General features: G+C 43.3%; 1 protein-coding gene across 1 annotated transcript in view; it reads left to right on the top strand.

Annotated features, from left to right (window-relative positions):
• RASGEF1C (RasGEF domain family member 1C) overlaps positions 1 to 19432 on the top strand; it is a 71335-nt gene that overhangs the window by 39047 nt on the left and 12856 nt on the right. The window contains exons 2-10 of the mRNA XM_031598344.2: positions 329 to 511; positions 2030 to 2152; positions 4680 to 4817; positions 9878 to 10090; positions 13002 to 13076; positions 16175 to 16267; positions 16955 to 17057; positions 17165 to 17244; positions 17698 to 17793. Of these exons, the coding sequence (XP_031454204.1) occupies positions 335 to 511; positions 2030 to 2152; positions 4680 to 4817; positions 9878 to 10090; positions 13002 to 13076; positions 16175 to 16267; positions 16955 to 17057; positions 17165 to 17244; positions 17698 to 17793 (1098 nt within the window). The 5' untranslated portion in view covers positions 329 to 334. The remainder of the gene's footprint in view (positions 1 to 328; positions 512 to 2029; positions 2153 to 4679; positions 4818 to 9877; positions 10091 to 13001; positions 13077 to 16174; positions 16268 to 16954; positions 17058 to 17164; positions 17245 to 17697; positions 17794 to 19432) is intronic.

Below are 19432 nucleotides of genomic sequence, written 5' to 3' on the forward strand. Positions count from 1 at the left end.
TGCCCCATCTCTCTTGTGTGGGGCTGGTGGCAGAAAGAGGAGTTGGCATAGAGCTCTTGACTGGAGTGGGAGCCCAAAGCAGCTATCATCATCTTCTTCATCTTTATACCATAGGTATAAACCAAAATGGCCCATTTTCCTCTGTATTGCCCACCACAGGTCTAATCCACTAATGACAACTCTAAAAGAAGATGTAATGAAGGGATAACGTTAACTTTGCAAACAGTAAACTCTCATTAGTGGCTTCTGATTTTCCAAACAACCAGAATACAGCTGTGGCTATGAATCTGATGGATCTTTGCCTGACGTGAGCTTCTCTGTGTTGCAGGAAGGTATGCCCCAAACGCTGAGTCCTACCAGTATGTTTACCCCATGTAGCTTCAGTCCTCATCTACATACTTCTAAAGAAGATGAACAAGGAGGGCTTATCTTCCAGGATGGAAACCTTACCTCAGCATCTCTGGATGCTCTAATCCAGCATCTCATACCTACCACTGATTACTACCCTGAGGTAAGCAATTCACAGTATAATAAACAGTTTAATTTTGATGAATTGAGATAGTGCTTTATGCAAAAAAGTGCAGATTTGTTTGATTTTGAATTAAGAGGAGTAATTTAAAAGCTGGGTAAATGACTGCACTGCTTTAAATGCTGTTTCACCATTCTGGGTTTGTTTCCTTGAAAAAGTAGATCCCAAAGTTGTTGCTACCTTTAAATAAGAGAACAGAGTGGGAAGAAAAAAAAACCATAGTGAGGGTGAAATAGCGATTTGTCAAGAGAACTTCAAAAGGAGCAGAGCATCCCAGGGAGGGTTAGATGAAGGCTGAAGCAAAAAAAAATCAAGTCTGAACGGGCATTCAGTTGAATTCCAGTAGCTGTGCAAGTTGACCAGGTGTCACTGCAGATACAAAGCATTTCCTCAGTGACAACAGAAACGCTTCTGATGGCTTCATAAGGTACGTAGGGTTATGCTCATGCTCACAGTGACTTTGCAGTCACTGGACAACAGGACGCAGATCCCAATCCTCAGTCCATCAGTGAATACTCAGTGTTTCTTCACCGCTGATGCGAGGATCCATAGTGGAAGCAGGTTTATGGTCCTGAAAGCCATTGACTTCACCGGATTCTGCACGTACTCAGAATTCAGAACAGAGTTTTACTGGAAGACTTTCAAGTGATAATATGTCTCCATGGAAAGGCTTGTATCTCAAAGCACCAGAGTAGCATTGACTTCTAGGCAGTTTAGAGGTCTACTAAAGTTATCAATGCAGAGCAGACAGCATGTTTTAAATTACCCACAGCTCAATTTCTGATCAGCTAAAAATAAGTAATAAAGAAGCATGTTAATTATACAAGAACAGAAAGGCAATAAAATAGGTAATGGGCAGATTAGGCTGTGAGATTTTCATTAAGCAATGTGTGATATGAAATATTACATCCGCTGCTCAGGAGCATGGCTAGGTCTGGGGGAAGGAAGATAATCCAGGCACCAGGAGGGGATGGGGAGCAGATTTCTGAAGATTCATGCATGTATTTTAATTTCACTGCAGGAATACTTTAAATAGTCCAAGGATTTATCCAACAGGCCTGCTCTCCCCTCAGCTTTGAGGTGGAAGGCTGCATGTGGCATAGTTAGGCTGGTAGAAATGTTGAGGACTAGCAGAATAAACACAGTGTTCCCTTATGGAGGCAGGGTGAGACTTCAGGGCAGAAACGAGATGTGATTGACTCCAGGGTTTCTGAGCTCACAACCCAGTACAGCAAAGAGATGCCCTCAGTCTACACATTGAGTATTCACTGGTCTCTGTTCATTGCTGGTGGTGCTGTCTCCAGTACCTGGGCCATCTTTGTTATGGAGGAGATTTGTTAGGAGATGCTGCTGCTTCCTGCACTCACCTTAACCAGTTCCATTTTAAGGGCCAGGAATCCTTCTGCCTTTTGGACACTCAGATCTGTCCTATCTGTTCCAGTGGAAATACAACCACAGAGTATATGGTTTATAGTAGGTCTTCTTGTTTCTCTCCCACAGAAAGCCTATATCTTTACATTCCTGCTGAGTTCCAGACTCTTCATTGAACCCCACGAGCTTTTGTCCCGAGTTTGTCACAAGTGCATTGAGCAGCAGCGGCTGGACGACCCTGTGCTGGACAAGGTTAGTTCATCATTTTCAACAGGCAGAGTCTGGTGATCCAGTGTGTGGTTTTGTCTCCTTTTGAATCGAATGAAACTTTCTTATAATGATGGTTGTTGCTGAGATCTTGACATTGAGGCATCTTAGTTTCCATGTCCAAGAGCAGCGCTCCAGGCACCACTCACTTCAGATCATCTTCTGATTTTCCTTTCCCCCATTTCAGTCTTCCCAGGTGACTTTCCTTCTTAACTTCTTTAAGGCTTTGATGAAGCCTGCAGGTTGCAAGGAGGTAGGACGTAAACCTCACACACTGTCAGCTGCAGATGTCAGCACGCTGCTCTCTCCCCCATTTTACTTAATGCACCTGCCCTTTCTCTTTCTTGCTTCTGGTACAGAATGTAGCAGTTCCCCTTGGCCTTACCTGTCACTGTAAACACCACATAACAGCATGCAGCTTCCCACTAATCCCTCACTGCCAGCACTGACAGATTGTCTGCACGGCCGTGCTGCAGAGGTCTGTCTGGCACACCAGGAACGAGCTGAAGCAGTAGTGAGGCTATGACAAGCTAACAGAATGAGCAAATCCAAGCTGTTAGTGTGTCACAGCTCCTCCTGTTTTGCCCAAGTGACTGTGCAGACTGGTACTGTGTACGGTAACAGACATGTATCCTCTGGCAGTCCTGCAGGCACTGCATTGCAGATGGATGCCACTGGATCCCATTCAGCGGCAGATTCCACCTCTGCTCTCCTCAGTGCATTGATGAAGACCTCTCCAGTACAATACCTGGAACAGGAGCTGCATCTTGAGTGCAGTGGAAGGGAGAAGAACGTGCATTGGTTGCAATTTTCCAAAAAAGAACCTAGAATTCTGGAATGATTTTCAGGATCAGCCTTCCCAGCATGGAAACACAATGACATCAAAATGCTCCTTTACCAATATCTGAATATGTGTGCTTGTTTCACCCAGGGAAGTGTTGGCATGAGTAACAGGATCTCTGCCTTCACTACATGGTACAACCAGCCAGGTAACACGGAAGTCTGGCATGTAGGCTGCACGTACAGTGTGAGTTAGAACTATCTGTGTGCAGCATCCAAGTCAATTTTTTTTTGAGGTGTGGTGGATTCTGTTCTCTGATGACACTCGAGGATGCAAATTTAGGAGAATGAAAATGTGATTATTCCAAAGTTTCGCTACTCACTTCAAGAAATTAGAAGTATTATGCAGAACTCCCAGTCTGCCTGAAGTGAATCTACATTTTGTACATCCCTGCATAATGTGCAGGTGGTGGGACACAGTTGATTTTATGTCACTGGGAGTGGGCCTGACCTCAAACTTTGCACACAAGTGACCTCCCATCCCCTGAGCCACGTCCTGGGACTTGCACAACGTCCTCTCCTTCAGTTCAGAATAGCAGTTTGTACAGCTGGAGCAAAAGTCTCCCCAGACTGTTGCAGTTTCCAATAAAGCTTTCCCTTTAGCAGCCACCTGCTGGTCTTTGAGAGTGAGCTTAATGCTAGCTGACAGCAGTTATTTTTAGAAATGTGGTTCATTGAAACCTGTTGTTGGTGGAAAGCTGAAATACGCATTTCAACCACCTTGGTTGAAAAGCAGAGACTCAAAAGTATAATTTTCGCTGATTATAGGGTATACTTTAGCTGCAGTACGTAGGATGCAGAAGAAGGCTGTTTGTTTTGGTCTGTGTTTTCTGTAAATAAAAGTGCAGTTTCTCGTTTAATGCAATTTCATTTTCCCTTCATCTTGGATAACAGAGGAAGCAGCTCCACTGGCTGTCTGTTGAGATAATACTAAGGCACCAGTTGTGCTGTGCCCCACATTTCCCCCCTTGCCCTGTATCATCCTGACTATTCTTGCTGCTGCATCCTCAGATAAAACACACCAAAAGCAAAGTGGGCACCAGCTGTGTGTTACGTGAGTGAGTGTCCTTGTCTTATCATGACCTTAAGCTGGTGTTGGAGAAGAGCAGTGTTATCACTGGTTCAGGTAAAGCTGCTGAAGTGCTGGTGTGTCCATCTGTTCTTCCTCCTGTTACGTCTGCCACTGGTCACTGAGGTGTTTTTTTTCCATCCAGACAGAAAAGAAGCAAGACTCACCACTTTGTTGGTCAAGAAATAAACTACAGTCAGGTTTTTGGTTGTTTTTTTTTTTACAAGTGGATGAAAGTACAGCAGGGTTGTGATCAAAAAGGAAGAACACATGGTTCAAATCATCAGAAGAGCCTGTTGTTTTTAAAAAAGGTACAAAGGTTGCACCAACAAAATGTCCAGCCAGCCACAAACAGACCAATTGCATGTGCAGAATACTTCAATCTGCATGTAAAACAGATAGCTGTGTATGCATCTACATGCTGGTATTTTTGCATGCCAAAATGTGTCATTTGTGCACTACACTATTTGTTTGCATGTGTGCAGATTTTGTAGGTGCAACTGTGCCTTCTTTGAAAACCTGGCCCCACATTCAGAAAAATGCTGGAACTTCAGTGAGTAAACACGTTTCAATCCCTGTGCTTTATTCTGGTTTCCATTTCAGGCACGGATCAGAAAATTTGGACCCAAAATCTTACAGTTGCTGACGGAGTGGACAGAAACATTCCCGTATGACTTTCAGGAAGAGCGGATGATCGGCCATCTGAAAGACATGATTCACAGGATAGCCCCATGTGATGAGGTGAGGATGTCTGACGTGGGGCAGCGTGTAAAAGTATTAACTTCAGTTTCCCACTTGGTTCTTCCTTTTCCTCCTGATGTTTTCCACTTTCTCTGTAAAATCAGTTTTCTTCTCCCCTAATGGTTAAAACCTGCAGTAGCTTTGCTGAAAACCGTGTCTCTCTTGTGGTAGTGACATGGGGACACATCACAGTGATCAGTAGAACTCATCACTGCACCTTTGTTTCTAAAAGAAAACTATTCCCATCTCAATGATAAAAGATCTGAGACATAGCATGCACTGAAAGCGTGGTTAGAATTCAAACAGCAACAGTGGTGTGCTCTCCCAAGTTACAGTCTACAAGAAGAATGCAGTGTCATGACTTGAGAGCATCTACCCTACACAAGCAATGGCTTAGGGAGCACTTCAGGGTGTTTGATATAGTGTGTGAGGGGAGGAAGAAGCAGGCAGTCATCAGGTGATGTTGTGGGGCTAAAAAATACTGTTATTGGCTTGAAGGAATCTGACCAAGGCTTTCTATCTCTAAGAAAATGAGTGGTTGTAAAAGTGGAATCACCATGGGGTGTTTTTTTTCCATTTTGTTACCTTTCATGTCTACAGTCTGGTAATTTTTGAAACAATCTTTGCATTTTGTCATCTTTTTCATTAGTGAATCAAACGGGTTTGGTTTACACATTCCTGCCTTTGTGAGAGAGTTCACAGACGCTGTGCTTGAGCTGGTTGATGTTGTAAAGCTGGCACCCACACAGAAGGCAGGTAGACACAGAATGGCAGACTGGTGCCACTGGGATACCCATCAAAGTCCACGTGATCTATGGGCCAAGACAGCTTCTGTTGAATCCAGTCTGTTTTGCTGATACTGTGAGATAGCAAGGGAGTGTTCTTACCTTTAAAAAAAAAAATGCACATTTATGGTCATGTAACTTCTCTGGGAGCATAGAGGTGGCAGAAGACAGCAGTGTGTGGCCCTCTGGGCAGAAACTCAGTTTAGATGGTAGGTCTTGTTATTCAAATAACCGAGCTGTGTGTGTGGCAGAGCAGGACATGGGAACAGAACATCTGGGAGACCTGCTTGTAAACTCAGGTGGGTGAAACCCATAGATTAATTCAGAAACATTAAAAGTACCACAAAGTCCGTGAAAATAACAAGGATAAGAGCGAATAGCATATGGAGAGTCTCTAATTACTTCTGGGTTAACCATGGGAACTCAGTTCCATGGGCTACCCCAAGGCCTGGCTTCAGGACACAGATGTATGCAATTCAGTATAACAAAAGCACAGCACCCGTAGAGTCAAAAAAAGGAATTAGCAGAGTTGCAATGTAATGAAAAGGAAGTTGAACCCTCCTACCCACATAAAACATGAGAGCAGTGGGAACAGCTGCTTTTGGGCTGGGCTGGCATCACAGCAGGCAGCTCTGGGTGGCTGGAGGCTGGCATGGCTCTGCTGACTGGCCTGCAGGGATGGAGGATGGGAAGGGAAAGTTGTGTGATGCTTCACTGGAGGTGGAGGAAACAAAAAAGGCTGCCAGAAGAGGCCACGGTGACCTCAGCTTCATTGATTAGAGCAGTTGAAACTCTCCCTGGCAATGAACTTGCTTCAGCCAGCCACCACAAAAAAGTGACATCAGCATCTGAAGTGAGAGAAATCTGTATAGACCTGCCCAAGTCCTGTATGCTGAAAAGAGGGAAGCAGCCCATAGGGCAGTCAGCAGGGGCTTTATGGGAACAGAGAAAACCCTTTTAAAAGCAACTGCTTCATGTTAAGTTGCTGCTCTGGAAAAGAGCCATGAATGGGTTAGATCAGTCTTCTGTGTGCAAAGCAGGCTTTTATTTGCCTAACTTGGACCAACGCTGCACACCTTTGCTCTGGAAGGTGCATAGCTACACACTGATGTTCAGTGGGTGCTCTGGTGGAACTCTGACTGGACTAGCTTCAAATCATTGTTTTACAAATACTACTAGGACCCATAATTGCAAGTGATTACGCCTGAGCAAAATCAATAATTAATTTAAGGAACAGCTCATATCCTGCAGATATAAATTTCTTTTCTTTTTTTAAGGAGCAGCACGAAAGAGTGGTGATGCCCATTAGATATTTGGAAAAAAGTTGTTCCCAGGGTGGATCATAGAAATTTAAGATTGAAAGATTTGTGAGGTCATCCAGTCCATGTAGGTTAATGCAGGATTTTCCCCTGCAGTGTATGCTTCTGTCCTTTGTAGAGTCCACTTTCCAAAGGCTCTGTGATGTGCTTATAAAGGTGTCCATGCTGAGAAGCATTTCTTGGTAAGTGCTGTGATTTGCATTTAGAGTTAGAAATTTTAATTAAAATTTGAGCTCCTGAGCCACCTGCTGATGCCTGCCATCTTCAGAGAAACTTTCCCAGTTAAGAATGAAACATTTGCTTTTAATATTAAACAGAAGTATGCTTCTTTTGACTGTTAATGTGGCAATGCAGTGAAATAGATGATAAGAGTCCAGCATGCAGCTCCTGTACAATGGGGGGTCACTTTGTGGCAAGGTAATTATCAGCACACTGAAGGTAATGAACAATATTGTTTTCAATTAGTGAACATAATTTAAAGAAAGCAGGAAATGCTTTTAAAAGGGCAAAGGCAGGATTAATTTTTTCTCCCCCAACATACAGTGGGGTTTCTAGGTGAGTCTCCTCAAGAACTCTATTCTATGAATTATTTTTATTGTGTCTATTATCTGTCTCTCATTTCATTCTGTTACCTGTTTGGGTTTTACTCAGACCTTTGGTTACTGTTGTCTATGTCTGTATCTATCTTTTTGTGCCATATTCCCAATGAAACAAGATGAAAGTAGATCTTTTGATGACTATTTATTGAAAGATTCACTAAACATCAGTGCCTTTCAAACTGTCCTGCTTTTTGGCTTTTCACCCAAACAGTGAAGAATTTAGTGGGCAAAGATTCCTTATCCAGTCTCATTTCTGAAAGAGAACTGGGTTTTCTGCTGAAAGTTCTTTAGCCAAATGCTTTATATACCACAGAAAGCTTCTACTTTAGTAAAAGTAATTTCCACGTTTACAAAATATGTTCAGAGAATGCTGAAATATTTCCTTATTTGAGTTTCCACTAAAAATAGCATTCTAATCATAGAACTTGATAAGCTGTGCTGAGTTTTACAAACACACCTGAATGTAAACTGGAGAAGTATTTAGATGGTACTCAGTAGTTTGGGTTCAGGATGGCCTTTGTAAATCAAAAGTCTGATCATCTGCTTAGATGAGGAGTTGCATGAAGACCACCAGTCTGTTCTCCTTGGAGCCAGTACATATCAGGAACTGAAAGAACAGGTTTTATTTTCTAAAAAACTATTTTGGTGATTTGTTTATGCATCTTCCTCACTTGATTTTTCACTCATGCTCCATGATTTTGAGACCTGTGTGGATGTTCTCCAAGACAAGTCCCTCCTACCTCCTGGGTCATTGCTTTATTTACGTCTCTGTTTTGCAAGACAGCCTGACAATATACTGCTTCTCTGGTCCGTGCTCCAGCCTGGCTCAAAAGAATGTCTTCTTGGGTGAACTGAAAGGTACCTCAGTGATGTGAAAACTTCCGTTGGAAGAGCTGTATGAATATGGCAAAACACTGCATCAAATGCTGAAGCACTTGTAATTTTTCGAGGCTTCCCAGCCTCAGACTTGTAATGGAAACAGGGTTCATGGAGGCATGTTATTCTTCACTACTTCCAGAACGCAGGAGGTATGCTATGTGTACAAGAACACTGACCTCAGCAGCTAAAACTGAAGACCACCTACCACCTAGAAAAGCCTGGAGAAGACACAAGCTGTTTCTAAACCATTCCCAAGTGTGCCCTGGGCTGTGACTCAGGTGTGTGTTGGCCTTCATGAGATGTCAAACTCCAGCCAGGTCCCTGATGTGATGATAAGAACTACATAGAGAGTACCAGGGTGTACAACTGCTGTACAGTACAGATGTAACAGAAGAGGGCTCCATGCTGGCTCTGGTTTCACACTGGCATATTACAAACAGATGTTCCTGGCAACGTGATGTTACTGAAATCTGCTCAGATAGAGAGTGAGGAGTTATCCCACTTGTGAGCAGCCAGAGTATCTTTGTGCTGGGATTGGAGCTGATAGTAGGCCAGCCTGGAAGCTGTTTTCCCAAGTGACTGCTCTGTGAAATTGAGCTGTCGTTCCCACGCCTGATGCTTCTTTGGCTGGGAGAGCCCACAACACCTCAGTACGGTACACCTGTGCTCCGTGTGAAGTTTTAGCCCAAGGACTTTTCCAATTAATCCTTGTTTTCAGAGCCCATCCACCAGTTCTTTCAGTTTTATAATGTCTTCATCTGTCAGTCATGAGGAGTTGAAAGCATTTTTATCTACCCATCCTCCATGGCCAGCAGCTCTGCTCTTTTCCTGCGAAGAGCTGCTCCGTCTCTGAGAGGAACCTGCACAACTTAGTAATGATCAACCTGCTGAGCGTATGGCTGTGCCTGGAATATCTTATGAGTGTCTTTCACTGGCAATTAACATTTTGGATATTAAATACTCAAAGCTACTCCAACTGGGTAAGAAGTAACAGTGTGCTTCAGCTGCTCTCAGGAAAGAAGGACGGAGAGAAAAGCTTTAAAAACACTTCTTATTCTCAATAAATAAGAGTTGACTAGCAACTGTTAACAGGTAGAACTCTCAGGCACCGTGTCACTGACATAAAGGATGAGTACCAAATGCTGCTCTGCTCCAGAAAGCTGCAGTAACTCATGTTGTAGCATTCCACCTCTTCTGCTCCCTGCAGCTTGGGTGTTGGCAGCAATAAGCAAGTATCAGTGCCAGCACAGCCCACCAGTCCTACTTGCCTCTTCTCTAGACTGCAGTCTGTTTCTGTGGTCTGGAGCACAGAACTGTAATTAAGCCAACTGATTGTTCTGAAATAGGCATGTTGAAAATAAAATGATAACCTGTTGCTGGCTTAGGAGTATTTTGCAGAAGGTAAAACGCAGCATGAAAACATACCTTCATCAAGTTCTGTGGGTGGTTTACGTTTCTTTCTCTCCCTGTCTCTCCAGGCCTACTGGAAAAAGATGAATCAGCTTTTGCAGACCCTGAATCAGAAGCTCGCCACCCTCAGCCATGGGCAAGAAGGGATTGTCAAGATCAATGCTGCTGTCTCTGATAAGCTGGTTGCCTTTAAGAGTAAACCTCCATCAATTCAGAGAGAAATCCTGAGCGTCTGCAGTGACCCTTACACTCTGGCTCAGCAGCTGACACATGTGGAGCTGGTACGTGGGCATGGTTTCCAACTTTCACAGTCAGAGATATTATTTTAAGCCATCAGCTGCTAAGTATTCCAGACACAACCAAAAAGCGTCTGCGCTGCCGCAGCACATCACACTGCTGTATCAGCACTGCAGTATGAGGCAGGGTCTGAAAGGTTAAGAGATGCACGGGAAGTGAGAAATTACCAGAGTGTTCCTGTGCGTTTTGGGGCATGTCACTTCACCTTTTGAGCTTGCTTTGTCCTTAAATGTGAGTCTTTGTTCCAGGAAGGTGAATAAAGATTCAGTAAGGTACTTGCTTTGAGCTATAAAACCTGAAGATGCCATTGAAATGGCTGATCATTAGCCCATTTGTTAATTGGGAAGAAATTTTAACTCAGATCCATTCCCACAGATATGTAAAGCATCTGAGCTGCCTTCAGTGTTTGTCTTTCTTCAGCTTGTTACTTTGAGCATGAACATAAAAGGGTGTGCAGATATCAGAAGAGCTCCCCACTCCCAAACAAAGTCCTGCTGTTTCCTTCCCTGGACCGCAGTCCACTCTCCATCAGACCCTGGATGGTAAATGCACCAGTTGCAGTACCAAAATCTTTGCCAGAGTGTTGTGTTGCACACCTTTCTGCCAGGTTCAGGTCCTCCATGGATGTTTGCAGAACACAAAACGTTATTGCTGCCATCTGCAGATCTTTAGATATGGTAACGGCTTTCTGCTGCCTATCCTCCTGTGGACAGTGTTCATTCTAGAGAGGAAGGCTGGAAAAATTAACCGTGAAAAGGATTGTGGTTTGGAGAGAATATTGTGGAGTTAAATGTAGGGATTCTGAAAGTAGCTCATATTGTATTTGTGAAGAAGTGGGATAGCTCAGAAACCCCCTAATTTTGGATCATCTTCTCACCTTGGTTAGTTTTCAGAACATGCAGCTTTGGCTCTCTTAGCTGTATGTAGTTTAAGCCAGAAAGTACAAGTCCTTTTGCCTGGAGTTTTTTTATTGCTTTTCCTTTCCTCTACAATACAAGTGTTCTCCAAGGATTCCCTATATTCAGATTACACTTTTAAAACTGATACACCCAAAGATTTTCATACCACTTTAATTATTGCTCCCTACCTTCTCTTTCACTTACTGCATCTGGTACACCAAATACATTGCACTGAAACTGTCAGATACTTATCTGTTAGCAAGAAGTATTTCTTTATTTAATAAGTCATTTGTGTTTAAGAGCTCTGTACAGGTACCAGCAGCATGGTGAGAAGGCAAGAGGAATACCTCAAGAACAGACCTAACATTTTCACTTGCACAAAACTACCACTGATTTTAATGCTACTTGAGTGTCCTACAACTAGGCTGTATGAATTCCAAAGCATTTCTACTGAAATACTTTGTGTGACCTACAACCTACTGAAAATATTTTTCCAATAAGCGTGTTAAAGGGCACGTCAAGTAAGAAGGGACATGTTTCCTGTGTCATTAAAAGTACTGCCTTTGAGATCTTGTAACCTGGGGATCGTTTTAATGACTTAGCTTTCATACCAAAGCATTTTGGAGACTTTACAGTAATGGTTTCCTTGGGTTTTAAGGAAACCAGCCCCCATCTGCTGACTCCTGGGCTGTTGTGCTGTTGTGGGCTGGGTTGCCCATCTCCAGCTCAGTCACTGCTGCTACATTCTTCCTTTTATAGACAATGTAAGTGATCTTCTGTCTTGTTTCCATAGACTTGTGCTAATGGGCAGAAGTAGAAGTCAAAGGTTGTTAAGGAGCATATTTGAAAACATAGCTCTGAAGGCCTAGTTCATTAAGGCACAGGCTGAATAGGCTCAATGGCAGCTATTATAATTAAATGTGACTGCTGTAAAACACCAAATCTTACTTCACATATTTTTCTCGGTACCTTTTAGGTTAATCAATATGATAGATACCAAATCTCAGAGAAATAGCTGAGTTCCCACTGGTGGTGGTGAAGCTCTGTTAGCAGTCAGCATGCACTGCTGTAACACCCAGACACACCTGTCCTGACAGCACATTTCAGAAGCACTGACAGCTGCTTGGCTCCTCCAAGGCTGTCATTGCCAGTGCTGAATAAACCTTCCACAGAACAATGTCCACTTGTGTCAGCAAGGTGGGCCCTCTGGGGAACCAAAGGGAGCTCCCATAGAGGCAGGATCATGAGTGACAGCGTATTTTTTTAGTCCACAGTGCCTACTGTGGTCTTTTAGTCCTGATGCAGAGGAATAAAACCACTCTCCTTCCCGAACAGTGGCTGCTGGGCTTTCTGAAATTGCCACATTTGTTCAGGATCTGGTGGAGGTGGATTGTCCTTTACTAAGAGAGATCTGGGTGCTTTATTCACTCTTGTTTTGTGTAATGCCTGGGATGCTCTCCAGTGTGAGCAATGACTGTAATTTAAGCGCACACATCTCTCATGCCTTCCCCAGTGGCACACAGCCAGCCCCCCAGGGCATCACCTGAGCTTGGCTGGTAGGGAGGCAGGGTCAGAGCACTGCGCAGCTGCCAACGAATTGCTATGGTTACCAGAGCTCAGCATTTCTGCCATTTGAACAAGTGGGAAACACAGCCATTGAGAAATGCTGGGTAGCAGTAGGTCTGTGGCAGCTCCAGGCACAGAACTGAGGTCTTGCAGCTCCCAGATGAGGCCTCAAGCATCAGCACCTTTCTGTCTGAGCACTGAAGAGAGCTCTTGCTGTGATTTCTCAGTGACAAGATGTATGCTTTCTACTTTCTACTGAAATAACTCTAATTGTTCTTATCAGTGTTAACATCTCATGCTAGTTGGCTGTCTGCAAGTTCAACAACACCATTCAGAACTTAAAGAAATGGGAATGTTTTATGAAGAGAAACAACAGACATTGTGGAGTGCTTTCTCATTTCTTCCTGTCTCTTTTTTGTCCCTCTAATAGGAGAGGCTAAGTCACATTGGACCTGAGGAGTTTGTGCAGGCATTTGTACACAAGGATCCTCTGGATGGCACCAAGGTATGTTCTGTCCACATATGAAATATTTCCTACAATAACTGATGTAATCCATAAGAGCAAGCCTGGGACATCACCAGGCAAGCCAGCTAGCAGAGCTGCAGTCTCACAGCAAGGATGGACCTGTTGGTGGAGCTCTAGCTGGCGAGTCATTGCCATTCCTTCATGGTGAGGATGTGTCCCAGCCAGAGACTGGCCTACACAATGAAGTTCTGGCCTTTGGCTCTTCTTCACCTGTTTTGGCCAGGGCACATAGCTTGTAGCTGCGTAGAACCTGGAAATGTCTGTTCCTAGTGTTAAAGGCATAAGGACTCTGGACATGATGTAATGGCCACAGCGTGTGCCCAGACACCGCAGTACTGAGTCAGTGCGTCATGAATCAACATTTTCTTCTCTCTACATACAATAGCTTTTAACCCGGAGCACTGCAGGGAACGAAGTGCCTGATCAGGGTTTCCTCCAGAGTTCTTGGAAGCCAGTTGGAGTCTTTCCATGAGTTCCAGTGGGGTTTGAAGCAGCATTTCAATGAGTGCTTCAGTGAGAAAAGAGAATTCCAGCTGGAGAGCAAGAGTCTGGTATTTCATATGCTGACAAGAAAAGAAAGAGGATGGAAAATTCTTCCCCAGAACCACAAAAGGGCTCCCACTGAGATCATATATCAATGGCAAAATTGCATCATTAGATAGAGGAAGACTTCTTGCTAAAACGTTTTCCAAAGAGCACCAAAGTAACTTGTAATGGTGAAGGGAGGGATGTGTGGGCAGACAAAATGTGCAGTCTTAAGCTTTCTCCTTCTTGTATTGGAGTTACAGAGATTCTGCAGTTCGTTTCAGGGAGAGAGGAATGGGCAGAGGTGGTGTCTCAGGTGTTGTGAACATTGATCACATCCTTTAGGAAAGAACCCCTGTGTGACAAAGATGTGTCAGAAACATGAAACACCAGGGCAGCCAGAGCTGAGATTTCAGTAACCTGCTGTGAGCGTGAGGGACGAGATTGAAAATGAAGTGTCACAGGAAGTCATCATCTCTGTTATGAAGTAAAATGAAAGGGATCAAATGGAGGCTCTGAATCTGAGTAAATTTTGGAAGAATAGGAGGCAGGCAGCAGTGAATGAAGTCAAACTACGTAAAGCCACGCAGGGAAACGGATGCTAAGAGGGAAATGTTCAGTAATAAGCTGAAGCAGGCACAATGGCTGTAGCTCTGTGCAGAATTTGGAATTTCAAATGTATTGGCAGAACGGAATAATACCAAGATATGAAGAGAAACATGAAGAAACATCTGCTAAGGTGGACAGGAAGGATTTGAGTGGGAGGTGGAGAGCAAATATCAAAGCAAGGATGCATCACTGCGTTGACTTCTAAGTTCAAAGCATGTCTTCCTTCAAATAGGCTCTACTGAGTACAAAAAAAAAATGCCTTAGTGTTTTCACACAAGATATGACACTAAAGAATTAGTGGGCTTCAGGTCAACAAGCTGGTGAAAGCAGGGGTAGTCTGCAACTTGTCAGCACCCTCTTCCTGGGCTGAGAAGAGGTTCCAGCGATGACTTGGAAGATCCTCCGTGCCTTGGTGTGTTACAGCTGAGAGATTGTGTGGGACCTGGCAGAGCGTTGTGCACAGCAGCACACACCTCACGTGGAGTGACAGGTACCTGCCTGGCCCATGGTAAACACCACGTTAATCACTGGGCTTTGGCTCTGGTCTACATTACCTCCAGGTGGAGATCATTTTGAATATCATTCTTGCATGAAGGCTTCAAAAGGTTTCGTTTGTGAATGTTTATCGAGCACTTTGAGAGCTGCTGATGGAAGATGCTAGGGAGGTGCTAAATGCTGTTGCCATTTATAAAGCTTAACCTTTAAAAGGCAATCTGTTTCAACATTAAATGTGCACGTTTTAACCAAGTTTGGTGGCATTAGCTGTGGTTCTTATGCCGTGGCATGGAACAGCAGTGCTGTGATGGAAATACCATGTTCACAACAAAACCAAGGTTTTCTGTACTCTTTCTGCGGTAGCAGGGGGCAGAAAATACCACAGAGTGTAAGAAAAGTAACTGCTATGGGTAGAGTGGGGCTGCGTTGGAATTTCTTTTAGTTTGACATTCACATGTTGCTTGCCAATGTTTACTTTTGAGATGCCTTGATTTATTTGTTTATTGTATAGATAGTCTTTCCATAAAATGGCTAGGAACATTAGGCTTCAGATTGGTGGCCTAATACCATAATACTATGATTTCTTTTTCTAAATGAGCCTGCACACAGAATTGCAGGGATGTGTTTCCTTTGAATGATCTTAATCCGAAGAATCTTAATGTAAGGTAACTTACTGTAACATTAAGACCCAGGTTTTAGGCACCTAGCTGACATATTATGCGTAATTTCATTGACATCTGTGGGTCTGTGTTTATGCATTGTGGTTTTTTTTCTTAGCAGAGTGTATTTCTGGCAGCTCTGGGAGATGATCATCAGAACAGTACAAAAATTTGGTATTCTCTGATACCCTCTAGTGGATGCTGCTGAATGTTCACATAAATAAAATGAACCGTGGGGGAGCAGGGTGTCCCTAGATGGAGGGTCTCAGAGTTTAGGGCTGGAGAAAGGAGTTGAGTTCTTACAGTGCCCACCAGTGTCTTCAGGCTGTGTGAACTACCCTGTCACTCTGCTGAAGTCAGAGTGCCTGTGGATATCAAAGTAACTGAAGGAGTTCAGCCAAGTATCTGCTCCCACCACCTCTGTCAGCTGAGGGAATTTATGTGAAGTTTCGTGTAAGAAGTAAGAAATGTGTTTCTTTGCAGTGACTCTTACTGGTGAAGTCTCCCTTGTGTGTAAGCAGCCTGTTCCAGTGCAGCCAGCAGGACAGAGCTGGGGCACTGAACAACCTATTCTCCTGAATACTCAGGAGAGTAAAGGGAAATATTTTTTTCCCATAGAGAAGCAAGTAGAACTATTTTTTTCTTTTGCTTTTTTCTTGTGCTAAGGCACGGTTTTCTCTGTATGTGAGAGAGATGTGGCCAAATGATTACCTTCGTGTAATGGATATTTTGCCATCAGGCAGCTGACTGAACTGCAGTTACATGTCTTTGTGTGTTTTTTCTCCCCAGCCTTGTTTCAGTGACCAGAAGACCAGTAACCTTGAGGCCTATGTGAAATGGTTCAATAGGCTCTGCTACCTCGTAGCAACAGAAATTTGCATGGTAAGTGGGAAGCATGCAGCTCGTTTTACACACACTTGCAGTACCAGTTTGAGGTGGTACACTAATAAGCAAACCTGGGGATTTATTTCTTATGACCTAGCTGAGCATCTGACAGTAAGTTTTAGTAATGCTGCATTCATGGGAGCAAGCTGATAAATGACAAACATATTACAAAACAGAGCTGGCAACACACAGGGGTACACTGCTCTATTGATGTAGTAGGAGCACAGTGTGGAATAATGAACCCTGCAGGGAGAAAAAGAGGAAAAAGTGCCTTGAATTATCCTGTGAGATTTCTGCTGGAAAAGATTCAGGTGGAGCAGTATTTGTTATCTGTCATCCTGAAGCTCTGCTGTGCATGTAAATTCCCATTGCATAGCTCTTTGTCCTGCTGCCCATTACTGGGGCTGTGTTTGTTGTGCTTTTAAACTTGGTAGACTTGGGTTTAGTTCAGTTGGCCCCATCAAAATGAAGTGAATGTTTTCTCCTTTGAAGGGAGGAATAGTAATGGGATATCCTACATAGCTTGTGATTGGAAAGCACTGCCATCTGAAGATCTTCTTTGGGAAGGTGGGGTGATTCCAGTCCAGTTAAGATGTGGATTTAGAACACAAGGTATCACTCGGCCTGCTCTGCCCTCCAGTTCTGTGTATTGTGCTCATTACAAATGTTTGTTTTAATTTCCAGCCTGCAAAAAAGAAACAGCGAGCACAAGTCATTGAATTCTTCATTGATGTCGCCCGAGAGTGCTTTAACATAGGGAATTTTAATTCACTGATGGCAATCATTTGTGAGTACAGCTCCTAACCAGATGTCTCCACTGGCTGTAGCAAAAGGAAAAGGGGAAGTCTGAGTCTCATCTGTGGCTTTTTTTTTTTTCTTCTTTTTCCCTCATAGCTGGAATGAACATGAGTCCTGTTTCCCGGTTAAAGAAGACTTGGTCAAAAGTAAAAACAGCCAAATTTTTCATTCTTGAAGTAAGTACATAAATAAAGACATGCTGCGTGAATTATTTATTTATTTATGTGTGTATTTTTGTGAATTTCCACGTTGTTATCCAGGTATGAGATGTTTATAGACACATTTCACAGGCAGAGGTTTGGATTCTGGCTGAAGCTGCTGAAGGACAGTGAAGAAAGTATGAAGCTGCTGGTGTTAGAGGGGTAGCAGAGCACTTGAACGTTACATGCAAAAAGATATTTGAAAACTAAAAGGAAGTGACGAGTGGCTTGGGGAGGATGGGCTGTTATACAAGCAACAGTTCTCAAGCTGATGCCATTATTGTTTTTGCTCATGGTTCATGGGCTTCTGTGTGTATTTGTGAAGATGCAGGCTTGGCTCTGTTCAAGTTTTGGTACAACTAAGGGCAAAGCTGTCTTCAGAGGACTCAGGCTGCTTTCTAACCAATGTGTTGTCTTTTGTATATCTAGCACCAGATGGACCCCACTGGTAACTTCTATAACTACAGAACGGCATTGAGGGGGGCTGCTCACAGGTCCCTCACTGCACACAGCAACAGGGAGAAGGTAGGTGTGAGCACATGTCGTGTACCTCCAAATCAGTGGTGTGCATCTCTACCGAGAACATGACTGAAACACTCAATGCGTTGCTGTCCCCTTTTCCATGGGATGCCAGTGCAAGGCTTGTGCACTGCTAAATGCAACTGGAAATGTAAATCTGCAGCTGAAAGGGGTTTGAAATGGATCACAGGGCTTTTGTGAAGTTGCCGTCAGGATGCTAGGGCAGGCAGAGCACGTAGAATGGATGACTTTGTTGCAAGCATCTCTGTGCCTCTTGAAAATTCACCTTGTTTAGATTGATAACTAGAGGAAAAGGTATTCCAGACTAAAATGACTTTTTTTTTGGCATGGAGCATCAGCCTGGCAGGCCCAGGAGGAGCTTTGTTTTGTTGCAGCCATGCCAGGCAGCTTCTCTCTGCAGACAAGCCCTTATTGTACAGTCTGTGATTTGAGATACAGAGCAAAGGGCACAGCACTCAGAGGTGATGAGGTGGTTCTCCACTTACATTCGAGAAAAATGATTTACTGTAAGTCATGCAAAAGAGTGTGGTCTGAACCCATTGCAGCAAATTTGGGGTGAAAGTCTGTCCTGTTGAGTTTTCATTTCATTTGTTGCCATCCTGCTGAGCAAGAATTAAATCACCACTGTCTGTGGCAGATACACAGTGTTCTGATCAGATTCATGAGATGTTAGTGCAGCATCCTACTGTTTTGTGCCTGCATATTTCTTGTTCATTTTCTTATTTCTCCATTCTTTTCCCTTATTTTGTTTTGTGAAAGAGAGTTTGTTTTTAACACTGCACAGTCATAACTGGGTGATCTCTACACAAGGTGGCTAAGGTAGATACTGCATGAACGAACGTAAGACAGAATTAAATGTTCTCCCACTAGAGGAGCGAGAGCAAATGCTGATCTCACATCCCTGTAAATTTGATGTAAATCTGCTGAAGCTAATGGAATCTCACAGCAGTTACAGTGAAATGAGATCAGCAGCTGGTCGCAGGCTGACTCAGCTGCAAAGGGAGTGTGCTGAGTTGTTCTGAAAAGCACATCTCAAGAAGAGACGATGGCTTTGGATGTTCTTTAGCAGTGGAGAAACCCTTTTAACTCACACACAGTGCAGCAAGGACCTATCAGTCTGAGATCTTTCTGCAGTTTAATTCTTCTGCAGCCATCATATATATTGAAGTCAGCAGCTCTGTTGTTTAATTTCCTGTGGATGTTTGCAATCTCTGACATATCTCTAGCTCTAGCTGGTTAAGGGAGAGTGGAGAGATTATTAAATTGAAAGGAATCTATTTTACATAGGAAAAAAACCATATTCTGTTTACCTTATGAACATAAAATTAGTTCAAGAAAGTGCTCAAGCATTTGACTTGGTAGTTGGTCATGCTGAGCATCTTATGGAGACAGCAGATCTTGTAACTCATGCTGTAGGAATTGAGGAATTTTGTTGCCTATTATAAGCCAGCTTATTCATTATTTATTTTATTGACTTTGAATAAAATTAAAGAAACATGATCCTTTTTTTAATAGAAAATGTTTGTTTTGTGGCAAACTTGCAGCAAAGCTCCTTCATTGAAGAAAATATTTGTCTTCAAATTGACTTGTCCTTATAACAGTTTGAGATCCCAGTCCCCTCTGC

Source organism: Phasianus colchicus, chromosome 15 (assembly GCF_987193195.1).
Source record: "Phasianus colchicus chromosome 15, bPhaCol1.hap1.1, whole genome shotgun sequence".
Lineage (NCBI taxonomy): Eukaryota > Metazoa > Chordata > Aves > Galliformes > Phasianidae > Phasianus > Phasianus colchicus.